At 40.2% G+C, this 14,371-nt stretch overlaps 2 protein-coding genes across 3 annotated transcripts in view; one reads left to right on the top strand and one right to left on the bottom strand.

Annotated features, from left to right (window-relative positions):
• pfkla (phosphofructokinase, liver a) overlaps nucleotides 1-3,562 on the top strand; it is a 22,076-nt gene extending 18,514 nt beyond the window's left edge. The window contains exons 19-22 of the mRNA XM_047370634.1: nucleotides 552-663; nucleotides 1,212-1,311; nucleotides 1,391-1,496; nucleotides 1,585-3,562. Of these exons, the coding sequence (XP_047226590.1) occupies nucleotides 552-663; nucleotides 1,212-1,311; nucleotides 1,391-1,496; nucleotides 1,585-1,732 (466 nt within the window). The 3' untranslated portion in view covers nucleotides 1,733-3,562. The remainder of the gene's footprint in view (nucleotides 1-551; nucleotides 664-1,211; nucleotides 1,312-1,390; nucleotides 1,497-1,584) is intronic.
• LOC124871366 lies at nucleotides 2,787-14,371 on the bottom strand. Of its 2 annotated transcripts, none has more exons than XM_047370635.1 (14): nucleotides 14,091-14,371; nucleotides 13,841-13,897; nucleotides 10,538-10,664; nucleotides 10,352-10,441; nucleotides 10,084-10,271; nucleotides 9,955-9,997; nucleotides 9,763-9,874; nucleotides 9,517-9,652; nucleotides 9,338-9,402; nucleotides 6,531-6,712; nucleotides 6,310-6,445; nucleotides 6,184-6,225; nucleotides 6,075-6,102; nucleotides 2,787-3,712 (listed from the first exon to the last, which is right to left on the bottom strand). In XM_047370635.1, exons 1-14 carry the CDS (start codon nucleotides 14,140-14,142, stop codon nucleotides 3,588-3,590), a joined length of 1,383 nt encoding a protein of 460 aa, XP_047226591.1. In that variant the 5' UTR covers nucleotides 14,143-14,371; the 3' UTR covers nucleotides 2,787-3,587. The 2 variants fall into 2 exon arrangements, with proteins under 2 accessions (XP_047226591.1, XP_047226592.1); XM_047370636.1 differs by having other exon boundaries at nucleotides 9,763-9,862.

Genomic DNA, 14,371 nt, shown 5'->3' with positions numbered 1-14,371 from the left:
TTGCGTGTGAGTTCGGCATTTTTACAACTTCCTTAAGCCTTTTACACAGTATAAAGTTAGGTCTAAAATGATAAAATCTGGAAACCTTATAAAGGCAAATGATGATTATTTAGACATAGCAGAATTAATGTAAATGGTTCACAGGTAGAATTATCATTTTCTGGATCTATTATAATGTTGCAAACTTCACAGGACATGATTCAGGACATTAGAAAGTGAGATTCAACCATGTGTAACCACTCGGGACAAGAAATGGTGTTTTCTGTTCAGTTTTCTCTTGTGGTCACCCAGCATGATAAACCTGGGTATGAACACACCATAGAGCCTGTACTTTATCAGTAGGCAGGCATGTAGACCATACTGACATCAGCTTCATTGTCTAGCATGTTAATGTTTGCTAAAGACTCTGAGAATCACAAAACTGAGCTGTATCTGACATGCATAAAAAAATGTTTAATTTTAATAGTTTATCATTTATATTCATCTTGGCAACAGAGTGACATAATTGTAATACCTTTAAACGTTTGTTGACCATCTTCTTTTCAAACCAGGAATGAGCACTGCCATGAGAACTACACTACAGACTTCATTTACAGGCTCTATTCAGAGGAAGGAAAGGGGGTCTTTGACTGCAGAGTGAACGTGTTGGGACACCTCCAGCAGGTATAGTTTTTAAAATAAAGCAGCACTATGTACGGTAGTTTTATAGTGAAAGCAAAAATCCGAACGCTATTTAAAATGCGGCGGTTTTTTTTGTACCCTACTCCTGACTGATGCCCTTATACAGAGAGATTATTCAGATCCTCAGTAGCCTTTCTGTAGACCATGTCTTTAGCTAAAGGATCCAAATGTCAAGGAAAAAAAAGGCTAAACCTTACTTTGGGTTCATCACATTCACAATAAATAATATATGTGTATCCATGAAGAGTAAATGTTGAAATAGGATCTAAAGGTGCATAAAACAAAGGATTTGTCTTAAGATGTTTACAGTTATGCAACCAGTGAACTGTTATAGTTTTTACATTTTTCCGTGTGACAGATTTGTTTGTTTCCCAGTTGAATTGTACAGGATATATGTCACAATAAAAGTGGGAAAATCTTGAAATGATCTACACGATCCCACTTTTTACATCACTAAACCTTGTGATTGTGGTAGAGGTGTGGATGTTTGAGGTCCACTGTATTGCTTAGGATGTGTGCTTGTGCTGCAGGGAGGAGCACCTTCTCCCTTTGATAGGAACTTTGGCACCAAGTTAGGTGTAAAGGCAACCCAGTGGCTAAATGAGAGGTTGACTGAAAACTTCAGACAAGGTAGGGTTACGCTACACTCTCAGAAAAGCCCTAAACCAAAGGGCAGATAATTGCTGATGACACCGCTATTTCCCTCCAGGCCGTGTGTTCACCAACTCCCCAGAGACAGCGTGTGTGCTTGGCCTGAACAGGAAGGTCGTCTCATTTATTCCTGTTTCGGACCTGAAGGCCAGCACTGATTTTCAGTAAGTGGCGGAAAAAAATAAAAAAAGTTGTTATTTGTGAAAAGCCCTAAGCCTGATCATTTATGGGAATTGTTTGTTTGTTTTTTAGGCACCGGATGCCAAATGTTCAGTGGTGGTTCAACCTGAGACCAATGCTGAAGATGTTGGCCAGGTACCAAACCAATTTCATTGAATATGTCCCTGGAGAGATCGAACATGTGACTCGACGCTCCATCAGCATTGATGCTGGATACTAGGCTCCCTGAGACAACACTTCTGTATGCAGTTTTCAACCCTTATCTTTCCATCCTTTGTCTCATTTTCACTCTTATGTGTGGTGTTTTGATGCTGTTCCTCTTAAAGCTGTCTGGAGTGTCTAAGTGTCAGTAGTTCCCACTAGCATCTAAAATTGTGTTAAAGTGCTGTCACACTGTTTATTTTGCCATGCGTGTTGGCATATCTAAAAATACTTTTTAAATAAAAATGAAGAGTAAAAACTTAAAGCAAATTGTTTAAAACCCTAACATCCTGCTGTGTACAGGATGTATGTGTATTGTTAATGTGCCCCCATAACATATGTTTCATGTATATTGGGAATAAGGGTGTAAAATGAACAGTGTGTTTCTGTGTCAGAAAAGAATATGTTAATTTGTTCCAAGATATCACCATTTTGACCTTTCATTTCCCCCAAATTTAATGACCATCTCACCATCTCAGGCTTAAAGTTTAATACTATGAGTAGCCCAGATTGTCAAATAATTATTAGGTGAGTTAATCAGAAAGTAAGGCCAGGTGTCATGCCAGGGCAGCCACCATGAGCTCTTAGCATGCTGAGGTGAGTCAGTCAGTACAGACAGAGCCACTGCAAAGTGCAGCATAAGATTAAGTAACATTATCACGGCATGGCTGCAACATTTGAGTAGTATTCATATAAATAATTTTGCATTGGAGCATATTTACAATAAATACGGTGTCTTTAAGTTAGAGGGCTCGTGTCACAGAATTTTTCATCATGTCCAAAACAGAGATGGTAAAATGTTATTTAAATAAAGCAAAGTATCTTCATACGTCACAAAAAACACAAGGCAGATAAGCAATAGCCTGATAAAAGTATAAGATGTATTCTATTACTTGGGTATTTGCAGTAATAAACATTTGCTAAGAATCAGGTTTCTGTTCCTATAAAGTCTTGGCTTTACCCTCTGAAGTTCAGACACCTTACACATCAGTGAACATGGGACTATACTCCTTGACATATTAGTACACTTAATCAGTTTCATACTAACTACTAAAGATCAAATAACATAAAAGGTAATTTCCAGTGTTCATTTATTGACTGATGCATTTAATACAGATACATTGTGTACTTCCTCCAAGGTGCTTGTAAGGATTTCTTTTCTACTCGAATTGCTGCTACAAAACCAAATGTGCCACCAAACCAAAGCTTTACAGAACATTTATTGAATATCATACATGCAACAAATGAATGTAGATGATGTGGTGTGAATTTCATACTTTTAAAACCACAGAAAGAAAACTGCAAACATTCTGAGCTATAAAGCATATAAGCAGGAGCCTTCAGTGAAAGAAATACTCCTTGTCATGCTTTAACATGTCATTCCTGAAATTCCTGAAGATTTTACACGTTTTGTGTTTTATCTGAATATTTTGTGTGACTAATGTGACTGTGTAACTCAAGGGACCGTTAAAATGTTAATTTCCTGTTTTTATATATACATATATATGTATATTGTGTGTATGACTAAATACAATATATCTAGTATTAATTCAGATGAATATAAATTTCAGAGCTGTCAACTAACACTTTGTTACAATGTAAAACATGTAAACTTTCCAACTACTGTACTGTAAAGAGAGAAATCTGTAAAGCTATATGAACTTCTAAAGTATTCTAAGTTGATATTAATGATGATGAAATATTAAGGATCTGCTGAAGTATGACACTATTACGTATACCTTGTGTGATTAACCCAACTATGCCTTAATATCAAACATCTGACCTTAGGAACTTACTTCACTGCCAACTAAACAACACAAGGAAATAAACAGGAACTTAATAAGCTAAATATTTATGTGTGTTTTGTATTTTTCTTAGAAGTTGAAGGAAAATGGAAACTCATCTTTGGAGTTTTCTTTGGCTGACTTAGGACTCTTGGTTGTAAAGGCAAACTGGAAGTCTTCACTTTGTTCTGGATGGTCAAACAGGAACTCAGTACCTACAAAGCCATATACATATGTATCTTAATAAATTGGAATTTGATAGAAAAGTAAATTTTTTTTCAGTAATGTAGTTTGAAAAGTTCAACGTATGGATTCAGTGAACACTAAGTGATATATTTCAGGAGTTTATTTCTGGAAAGTTTGTTGTTTATGGTTCACAGCCAGTAAAAAAGATGTATCTGACAATAAGAATACTGCAAAAGACCTATGAATGATATCTAGTACATAAATGTTACAGTCATGGTAAAAAATGGTGTCTTCAAAGTTGTCCAGCAGACAGTAACTGTCAACCACCACAAAGAGGGTAAGCCACAAAAGGCCATTACTGAAGAAGCTGACTGTTCACAGAGTGCTATATCCAAGTATTTAAATGGAAAATTAGGTTGAAGGAAAAAAGTGTGGAACAACAAATGCACAAGCAACAGAGATAACGGCTGCATTTAGAGAAATTTAAGCCAACATTTATATTTCTTGCTAATGCCACTGCTTAAGCGCATTGAGCATTAGAAGCTTCTTACCCAGGCTAAAGAAAAAATAGACTGGACTGTTGCTCAATAGTTAAAAGTCTTCTTATCAGATGTAAAGTTTGCATTTCATTTGGAAATCAAGGTCCTACGGTCTGAAGGAAGAGTGGAGAGGTGCAAAATCCAAGGTGTTTGAGGTCGTCGTCGTCTTCCGCTTTATCCAGGACCGGGTTGCGGGGGCAGCAGACGCCCAGACATCCCTCTCCACAGACACCTCCTCCACCATAGTCCCTCCAGTGTGTCCTGGGCTGTCCCCTAGGCCTCCTCCCGGTGGGACATGCTTGGAACACCCCCTGAGGAAGGCGTCCAGGAGGCATCTGGTATAGATGCCCGAGCCACCTCAACCGGCTCCTCTCGATGTGGAGGAGCAGCGGCTCTACTCCGAGCCCCTCCCGGATGGCCGAGCTCCTCACCCTATCTCTAAGGGAGTGCCCGGCCACCCTACGGAGGAAGCTCATTTCAGCTGCTTGTATCCGGGATCTCGTTCTTTTGGTCATGATCCAAAGTTCATGGTCATAGGTGAGGGTAGGAATGTAGACCAACCGGTAAATCGAAAGCTTCACTTTTCGGCCCAGCTCTCTCTTCACCACAACGGACCGGCACAGCGCCCACATTACTGCGGCAGCCGCACCGATCCATCTGTCGATCTCTTGCTCCATTTTTGAGATCCAGTGGGAAATTTTCACAGTAAGTGATGACTGTGGGTGCCATGTCATTTGCTGGTGTTGGTCGACTGCATTTGATCAATTCCAAAGTCAGCGCAGCCATTTACCAGGAACCTTTAGAGCTACAAGCTTTCCTTTGGTGACAAGCGTTATGTAGATGTTGATTTCATTTTCCAGCAGGATTTAAAACCTACTCACACTGCCAGATGTACCAATACCTGGCTCAATGAGCATGGTGTATGCTTGACTGGTCAGCAAACTCACTTGACTCTATAGACCCCACAGAGAAACTGTAGTATTGTCAAGAGGAAGATGAGAGACACCAGACCCAACAATGCAGAAGACCTGAAGTCCCCTATCTAAGTAATCTGGGATTCCTGAACACCTCAGCAGGGCCACAGGCTGATCACCTCCATGCTATACTACACTGGTGCAGTAATTCATGCAAAAGGAACACCGACCAAGCATTGAGTGCACATACTGTACAGTAAATGAACATCGGTCTCAATAAGCTGACATTTCTGTATATAAAATCCCATTTTATTGGTCTAATGTAATTTTCTGAGAAACCTATTTTTTGTTTTTACCAGCTAAAAGCCAGTCATCAGTCATTCATTCATTCATTTTCTACCACTTATTCCATAGTGGGTCACAGGGGAGCTGGTGCCTATCTCCAGCAGTCTATGGGCGAGAGGCAGGGTACACCCTGGACAGGTCACCAGTCCATCACAAGCCAACACACAAACAACCAAGCACACACTCATTCATACACCTAAGGGCAATTCAGAGTGACCAATTAACCTAACAGACATGTCTTTGGACTGTGGGAGGAAGCCAGAGTACCCAGTGAGAACCCATGCATGCATGGGGAGAACATGCAAACTCCATGCAGAAAGACCCCCGGTTGGGAATTGAACCCAGGACCTTCTTGCTGCAAGGCAACAGTGCTACCAACTGTGCCACTGTGCAGCCCAGCTAAAAGCCATACTCATCTAAATTATTGAAAATCAACGCTGTAAACAGAACACACCTGTAATGAATCAAAATACAACATTCCCTTTTTTCATTTAATTACTGAAATAAATAAATTTTTCAATGATATTGTAATTTACGGAGATGTGCCTGTATAGGTAATATAATCACAAAATGGCCTCTAAATAGATACTTACAGCTTGAAGATTTTGCATCTGTGGCTTTCTATAAAAAGATTGACAGCCATTAGCATATTTGCTCCAGTTGTACGGTTATTTAAAGATAACCTTATAGTATAAACCTCACCTTCTCGTTGAAAAAAGAGCCAGAGAACGCAAAAGAGGATTCCTGCAATTACACCTAGAGTTAACTACGAAACCAAGAAAGAGTTATTGCTGTCAGATTTTGCTTTTGCCTTTGGCTAACTCCTACTTCTTCCTGAGATGAGCCCATATCAAATCCAAATCCAGAAAATCCTGGTGTGCTAACATTGGAGTTCAGATTGAGCACAAAAGCTGGAGATTTAGAATCAGAGGTGCCCCGACGAGGAGAGCTGGTGGGGCTGAAGCTAAAACAAGAGACGTTAAATAGGTTCTCCTCAAGTTCCGACAACAACTCGACTCAAAAGTCTTGAACAACTCATAAAATCTTACTTGAATGTAAACGTTGGGGTTGAGGTCACAGATGTTTCTTTTGTAGAGAGTGACTGTAGGTTGGCTTCTTGAGATTTTTGAGGAAAATCACAAGCTCCCTTATGGTCCTCTGCATCAGGTGCTTTATCCTTCAGGTCAACTTTTGGGACATCCTCTGGACCTGGTAAAGTGGGAAGTTGCACCTTGTAACGGTAAAAAAAAAAAGTCTTTTTCAGACACTGTGCATCACAATCGAATGAAGCAAAATCCAGCTTAAGAAATGAATGTATTATTTCATTTTTGATTTTCTTAATTATTAGGTTTATTTAAAATATAACAATTACTACAAAGGTTAGAAAAACATCCTCATTATAAAGAGTAAGTGACTTTTCTGGTGCATTTTAATTCAATTTACTTATCTGATATATTTAGGAAAGAGACATAGCTACAAGGTTCCTCATATATGATGCAGTAATAAAAGACTTATTCTTTGAATTTGCTTGAGCCGCCCTGCCAGTACTCCTTACACCACTCCCACCTATGAGGCCTTGACTTTCCACAACTTTTCCATTTCTACTTCAAGACAACATTATCTCGAGCTTCCCATGTTAATGGTGTGCACATGCTTGAACATGATGATTTCACTACACAGAGTAGATGGGATTGTACAAAAAAAGAACTAAAATAATTATTTCCAAAAGCAAAACAAAATTTTGATTACTTCTTTTTAAACTATACAATAATACTTCTTTTTTTATTTATTTAAAAAAAGTTTTTCAACCGTGTCCTGTCCGGCAGAGTAGCGCTCATAATTGTTGTCTGAACTGTTGCCGAGAAAAAGGACCCCCCCCCCCACCCCCATCTCACTGTTCAGCATATCATCCGAGACTAAAACAGTGTGGCCCAGCTGCAAATTTATTAAGACTTGGCCATCCACCCAGTCTGACAAACCGGCATGAGAACCACGGTAACTTTGGAGGAGTTGCAGAGATCCACAACTCAGGTATGAGAATGTGATCACAAGAGAGCTATTAGCTGTAAACTCCACATATTTCTTCCTTTCTGGAAGAGCAACAGTAAAAACGTCGCTGATAAATGAAACACATGGAAAGTCCACATGATAGAAGCCATGTAGGGGACTCAGGAAAGATGTCGCTAAGGGTGCTCTGGTCAGAAGAGACCAAAATTATTTGGCCTATATGCCAAACTCTGTGTGTAGAGGAACGTTATCATTGCACACCGCCCTGAACTAACCAGCCCCACTTTGAATGTAAATGGTAAATAGCCTATACTTGTATAATGCTTCATCAGGTCCGAGGACTCAAAAGCGCTTTACACTACAATCAGTCGTCCACCCGTTCATACACATACTGACAATAGTCAGTGTCAGGATAAACTTGGAAAAAATACTGGTTTTGCATGATTTAAAACAGGGGTGGAGGTTCAACTTTTCGTTATGTTACAATGGCCTATTCAAAGCCCACACCAAAATCAAAGTGAAAATCCGTGGCAATTCTTTAACAAATGACATTCACAGACTGAGCGTGTGATATTTCACAAATAAGAATGGGCAAGAATATAAGTGTCCAAATGCACCAAGCTGGTATAAACATGCCCCAAAAGACTTGTAGCTCACATTGCAGCAACAGGAGGTTCTACAGAGTACTAAATTACACTTTTCAGAGTCTTCATTTGTAAAAAAAAAAAACTTGGAAAAGTATGTGTCCTTTACCATCCATCTCACTGGTGTACGCTTATTTGTTTGGTGTTTCACATGTTTGGTGTTTGTGGTTGTAATGTGATAAAATGTTAAAGGTTCAAGGTGTATGAATACTTTTGCAAGGCACTATAAGGCTATGTAGTACAATGAAAGCACAGATTTCACCTAGGTTTCATCTGGTTCTGCATAGACACATTTCAAATCACAACTTCAACCCTTGATTTCAATCTTGTAAACAACCTTTTGAAAAAGATAACTCAGTTTTCTTCAAAGTCCTAAACACTACCGTATGAGGCAGCAGCAATTGGCTCATTAGCTCCTCACCTCTACACTAACCTTCAGCAAGCCAGGTGGAAGAAGAACTGGGACAGATGGATGGCAAGGTGAGCAGAACATGATTATACTACTTCACTGTAAAATTGCGCATAATTTTTGTGAATAACAGCAACGTTAGAATGCTGTTTCATCATTAGTCCTGCTCTTCTTCAGTTGCTTTGACTTTTTTCTTGACCAAACGCTCATTTGTTTACAACTCAAAATCGCTCATATTTTTACATCTCAAAATCATATATATATATAGGGGCTGCACGGTGGTGCAGTTGGTAGCACTGTTGCCTTGCAGCAAGAAGGTCCTGGGTTCAATTCCCAACCAGGGGTCTTTCTGCATGGAGTTTGCATGTTCCCCCCTGTGCATGTGTGGGTTCTCAACGGGTACTCTGGCTTCCTCCCACAGTCCAAAGACATGCCTGTTAGGTTAATTAGTCACTCTAAATTACCCTTAGGTGTATGAATGAGTGTGTGCATGGTTGTTTGTGTGTTGCCCTGTGATGGACTGGCAACCTGTCCAGGGTGTACCCTGCCTCTTGCCTATAGACTGCTGGAGATAAGCACCGGCTCCCCCGCGACCCACTATGGAATAAGCGGTAGAAAATGACTGACTATATATATAGTATTATATTAGCATCACAGTAACCTTGTAAGTTTCTGAAAAATGGTTGATCATCTGTTGTGATGGTAGATCTCAAAAACTGTGCAAATTAAACTTAATAACCTAATAGTTTATGCATCACCTCAGCCCACTTCTAGTTAACAGACAAGAGACTGAAACCTGTTTATCTTGTGAAATTTCTGGGTCCTCTGCCTCAGAGTGTAATTCATCTGGTGGACATTCATCTGGTGGACAAAAAATATCAAAAAACAATCCTATAATGATCTTAAATTATGACGTCTATGTATTAACAAATAATCTGAAATCGGCATATTTTATTACTAGGGCATCATAGTCACCATCCAACTGCTGATGAGACCACAGCTCGTCATTTGTTTTGTCAGGGGCAGTAGTAAGATAACTGGTTGGATCCTGCACTTCGTTTTCCTCGTTCATCTCCTCAGTGTCTGCCTCTACAGCAGGTTCATGGCCACTCTGCAACAGATTGATATAGTTTTACACAGCAGGACCACCTTTAAAGTTTACATCTAATAATATCTAATGTGTTAGCTGTGATAAAATGTCAAACGGTTGAATCTGAGTACAGCTGCTTGGTTGAGATCAATAGCTGAGATGTTAATGGAGCAATCCTCCTTTGTCAGTTCATATTGTTCTTCTTCTGTTGTGGGCTGCTGGCCTAAAACACTACACAGAAAACTGAATTAATTAGTGAATAAAAAGCTTTGAAAGAAAATATGCATTTTTTAAAATTATTTTTACATTTTGTAAAAACAAACCTGTCTGGCAGCTTCTCAATGGCATACGACGTAACAGTTGGACCTGTGCAGAAGCAATACATTGTTTGAATACCTGAAAATAATTCAGTCCAACCAGAGCAAGAGAAATGACATAAAATACTTGATTACCAGCAAGATGTTCCAATTCCTTCTGTTTCATCATTATGCAATCATCATAATCTTTAATTCTGCTCTCAGTTTCCTCAATCTCAGCCTGTACCAGAAGCAGCTTCTGAGCAACAGGATTTTGGAAATATGTTTCTTTGTGTGATTGCAGTGTTCGTCTGCAGCTCGCAATCCTGTCTTCATAGACTTCCCTAGTTGGTTCACAAAAAAACAACTCAACTTCGAAGATTTAAATGCAACTGGCAATAGATAAAGTGATACAATAACCTACTGGTCATGGTTGTAGCTGTTTTTTCTACTTTCCAGTTCTGCTTTTAGTGTCTGTTCATATTGAAGAAGCAGGCTGTTGGTCGCCTTCATCCTTTCGTGAATGGATTACAGAAACATAATAAACAAATGACCCACTACAATTGTGTCATGTGTGACCAGTGCACACTGTGTTACTTCATCGCCGTACCTTTTTGCTTTTTCTTTATTCTTTGTTACAGTGCTCTCCTTCACTCTGGCTTCCTCTTCAAGATTCTTGATATATCCTTGAATTGTTTCAATGTATGACCTCTTCTCAGTAATGCAAGTTCTGCACACTGTTAAAAAAAATACTTAATACTTACTTACTTACTTACATTTTATGGGGAACATATGGCACCATGCACAGAACACAATGCCATTCAGTTCTCACCGAAAATGCTGTCTGTAGGATTATAACCTGTGGTCACAGCCATGATACATGACTCAATAAATAACCCAGCATCTCTGCACAAACACATTTCTGATCCAATATATATACGTATATGTAATGTATGTCCACCATCAAGTTATCGGGCTGACCTGGAGTCTCCTCCCAGTGGGACATGTCTGGAAAAAGCTTCAGAAGGAGGCACTGAGGAGGTATCCATTTGTGAACAGACCACTTTTAATGCAAAGAAACAGCAGCTCTAATTTAAACTTCTGTCAAATGATTAAGCTGCTCAACCTATGTCTTAGGCTGAGGACAGCCCAATGAGGGAGCTCATTTCATCTTCTTCTATCTTGTTCTTCTGTTCTTTCATTTATAAACAATGTTATGACCTTTAGAGAGAGTCCTGAGCACCTTCTTTTCTTCTGGGGGCTGCTCACAGAACTCATGCCTGACCCACAACATGACACACCACAGCCAGACTCCAAGCCTGACCCTAAGTCTGCCTCAACCTCCTCCACACGCTGCAGAGGACGTCGTAAGAGAGGTGCCTCGGCTGAAGTCACTGAGGGTCTTGGCGACGCCTCAGCCTCTGCGCATGCCACTGAGGGTCTCGGCGACGCCTCAGCCTCTGCTCACGCCACTGAGGGTCCGGGCGACGCCTCAGCCCCTGCTCCTGGTCTTCCAGGGGTTCTCTAAAAGTCTGGTCCTTGTCCTGGTTCCTGAATCCCCTGATGAAAGGTTTGAGGACGAACTGGACTCTGTTCACGTCATTGAGGGCTTCAAGGAGCAGCTTGTCCTCGTTCACGTCATTGAGGGCTTCAAGGAGCAGCTTGTCCTCGTTCACGTCATTGAGGGCTTCAAGGAGCAGCTTGTCCTCGTTCTGGTCTCCGAGGGTTCCCCAGACTCTGTTCCTGTCTCCGGCGGTCCCGTCGGCTCTGTTTCTGTCTCTGGCGGTCGCGTCAGCTCTGTTTCTGTCTCTGAGGGTTCGCCAGGTCATGTTCCGGAGGAGCCCGTGGGCGGGCTGCCTCCACGTCCTGGTCCTGAGCACCTCCTAGGTTTCCTCTGGGGGGTGTTCATGGAACTGAAGCCTGATTCCTGGGCACCGCCTGGCTCCAAGCCTCCAGAATTCAGAGAGGGGTTCGAGGACGAACTTTCTCTGCTTCCTGTGCCAGAGGGGTCCGTGGGAGGACTGCCTCTAACCATAGCTCCAGGGCCCAGTGACTATGCTCCCGAGCTGACTGACTATGAATCGTCTGACTCTATGCTCCGAGGGTCCTCTACTCGGTGCGGCCAACCTCCTGACCGAAGGTCCTCTACTCTGCTCGGACGGCCTCCTGGTCAACCTGCGGGTTCCCGCTGCCGTCGCCGGCCGCTGCGTCTCTGTCGGCCTTCAAGTCTCCGCTGCTGACCGCCCAGGACCCTGTGTTGCGGGTCCTGGTTGCCCGCCAGAACTCTGTGCCTGCACGGGACAACCTCCTGGTCGCCCGCCAGAACTTTGTGCCTGTTTCTGCCCTTAAGGGGGTGGGGTTCTGTTATGATTTGTGGGTGTTTTGGGGTTTTGTTTCTATTAGTTTGTATCCTTGGATTTTCGTTCTGCTCAAGCCATGTTTTGTCCTGTCAATTAACTTTATCTGGTTCACCTGCCCCAAGCTAATCTGTCTCCTTGCTCCACCTGGTTCACACTCCATATATACACACCTGTATATATGGACAGATCATGCTCATGTCTTGTTGTTCAGATCATGTCACCTGTGTCCGTTTGTTCATGCCAAGCCTGTCTTGCCAGCCTGCCCATGTCTGTTTTTGCCTGTCTTGCCTGCCTGTTTATTGTTTTGGTTCCTGCCTCCTCCTGTGTGTGACTTTTTTTTGTTATTAAATCTTTTTCATTCACTATCATGCTGCCTGCTCGTCCGCATTCTGGGGTCCTCCATTTTGCAAGTCCTGACAGTTTTAATTTAATTAATGCTCTCATTGAAGCAACAGTGGTAAAATGAACTACCCAAAATTAGTAGAAAAACAAAATGTGACCAAAGGTAAACATAAAGAGACCTAAACCAGTGTATCTAAAATGCAAAACAATTATAAAGGGATGCACAATAACCACATAGTAACATAACATAAGCCAAAAGTACATCAGAAAACAAAGGATCAAAAGGATAGCCAAAGTAAATAAGAAAAAACAAGGTTCTTGTGTTGCCGGCCTTAAATTTGCATAGATTAAAACTTTGGCATGTTTCAATTTTAATGCAATTCTTTGCCGTCTCACTGTATATTTAAATAATTTAATAGTTTCATTGTGGCAAGCTGATGCACATTGCTTGTTCTCACTGATAATACCAAGAGCATCTGCCAGATTAGAAAAGACATGTCCTTTCACTCACTCTACACACTCTTAGTATCAGCTTCAAAACCTCTTTGGAAGGATCTAAAATAATGATATTGAGTTTAAAAAATTTTCACATTTTACATCTGCAAACATTAGATGACAAAGGTTTTGATAGATTAGCCTGATTGTTTTAGATAATTGCTGTTATGATATAGTATGATGCCTTTATAGACTGCAGGTTTTTTTTAGTTATTTGGTCTTGTTGGGTGTATTTGATGCGTAACACATGTATGTGTTGTAATTTGGTGCTAACTGAACCGATATCTGTCTGCTGGCAGGACACTGTTGTATCTCAATAGTTTAATTTCCTGGTTAAATAAAGGTCTAAATAAACAATAAATAAAACACAAGATTGTTCTCAACGTCTTTTGTTTGTGTTTAGTGTTAATGTCTAACTTAGAACGGTTATCTTGATCCTCTTTGGAACAACTGAGGCTTTTTTACAAATTTGGTCTATTTAGAGACCAAACTCAGAAGCCTTTGTACACATGATGAGGTGAAAAAAAATTTCATAATTTTAATTATTCAAAAGAAATATATAATAAGAAGAATAAACTAAATTTTGATTGTTTTTTCAAACATCTACAATGCAGTGTAAAAATTACAAAGCTAAAAAAAGAATTAGAAAATAGTTAAATAAATAAAAACAAAGTCATAAACTTTAACAGAAGATTAAGAGATTTAGACAGACATACCTTTAATTTGTTGCTGGATTTCATTCTTCTTTTGAGAAAGCTGTCGAGTTTTAACAGCTAAAAAGGAGTCAAATTATTCGATTACTTTTTATATGTAAAAATATTTGTCCAAAATTGTTAACAGTTTCTTAAGATGTCAGCAGCAAACCTGTTAGCTTACTCCTGAATAGCAAAAGTGCGACACAAAACAGTTAAAAGATTAACAGATGGTATTTAAATAGGAAAAAGTCGTAAAAGAAACTAAACTTACCAAACTGAAAAAGAAGGCTGTCCATATTATCGAGTGAATGCTGCTCCTTCATGTTAGGTGGTTGAAGTAGCTAAAGGCGCTAAGAGTTAGGATATTGAATTATAATAAAGGAAAAAGGTACTTTGGTGCTGTGGTAATTTTATTAAGCTACCTGGTATATGGAAGAAAACAGGTTAACGTTCAAATCTAGGTTTAGTTTAGAACGTTTCAACAGACCCTAAAGTTCGCTAAAACGACGTTAGAGGTGTTCTAATAATGTTGGTGATCCTCAGATTCTGTGA

This window comes from Girardinichthys multiradiatus, chromosome 7 (genome assembly GCF_021462225.1).
Source record: "Girardinichthys multiradiatus isolate DD_20200921_A chromosome 7, DD_fGirMul_XY1, whole genome shotgun sequence".
NCBI lineage: Eukaryota > Metazoa > Chordata > Actinopteri > Cyprinodontiformes > Goodeidae > Girardinichthys > Girardinichthys multiradiatus.
The sequence above is the reverse complement of the archived record's forward strand: the minus strand, read 5'-3'. Positions and strand labels throughout refer to the sequence as shown.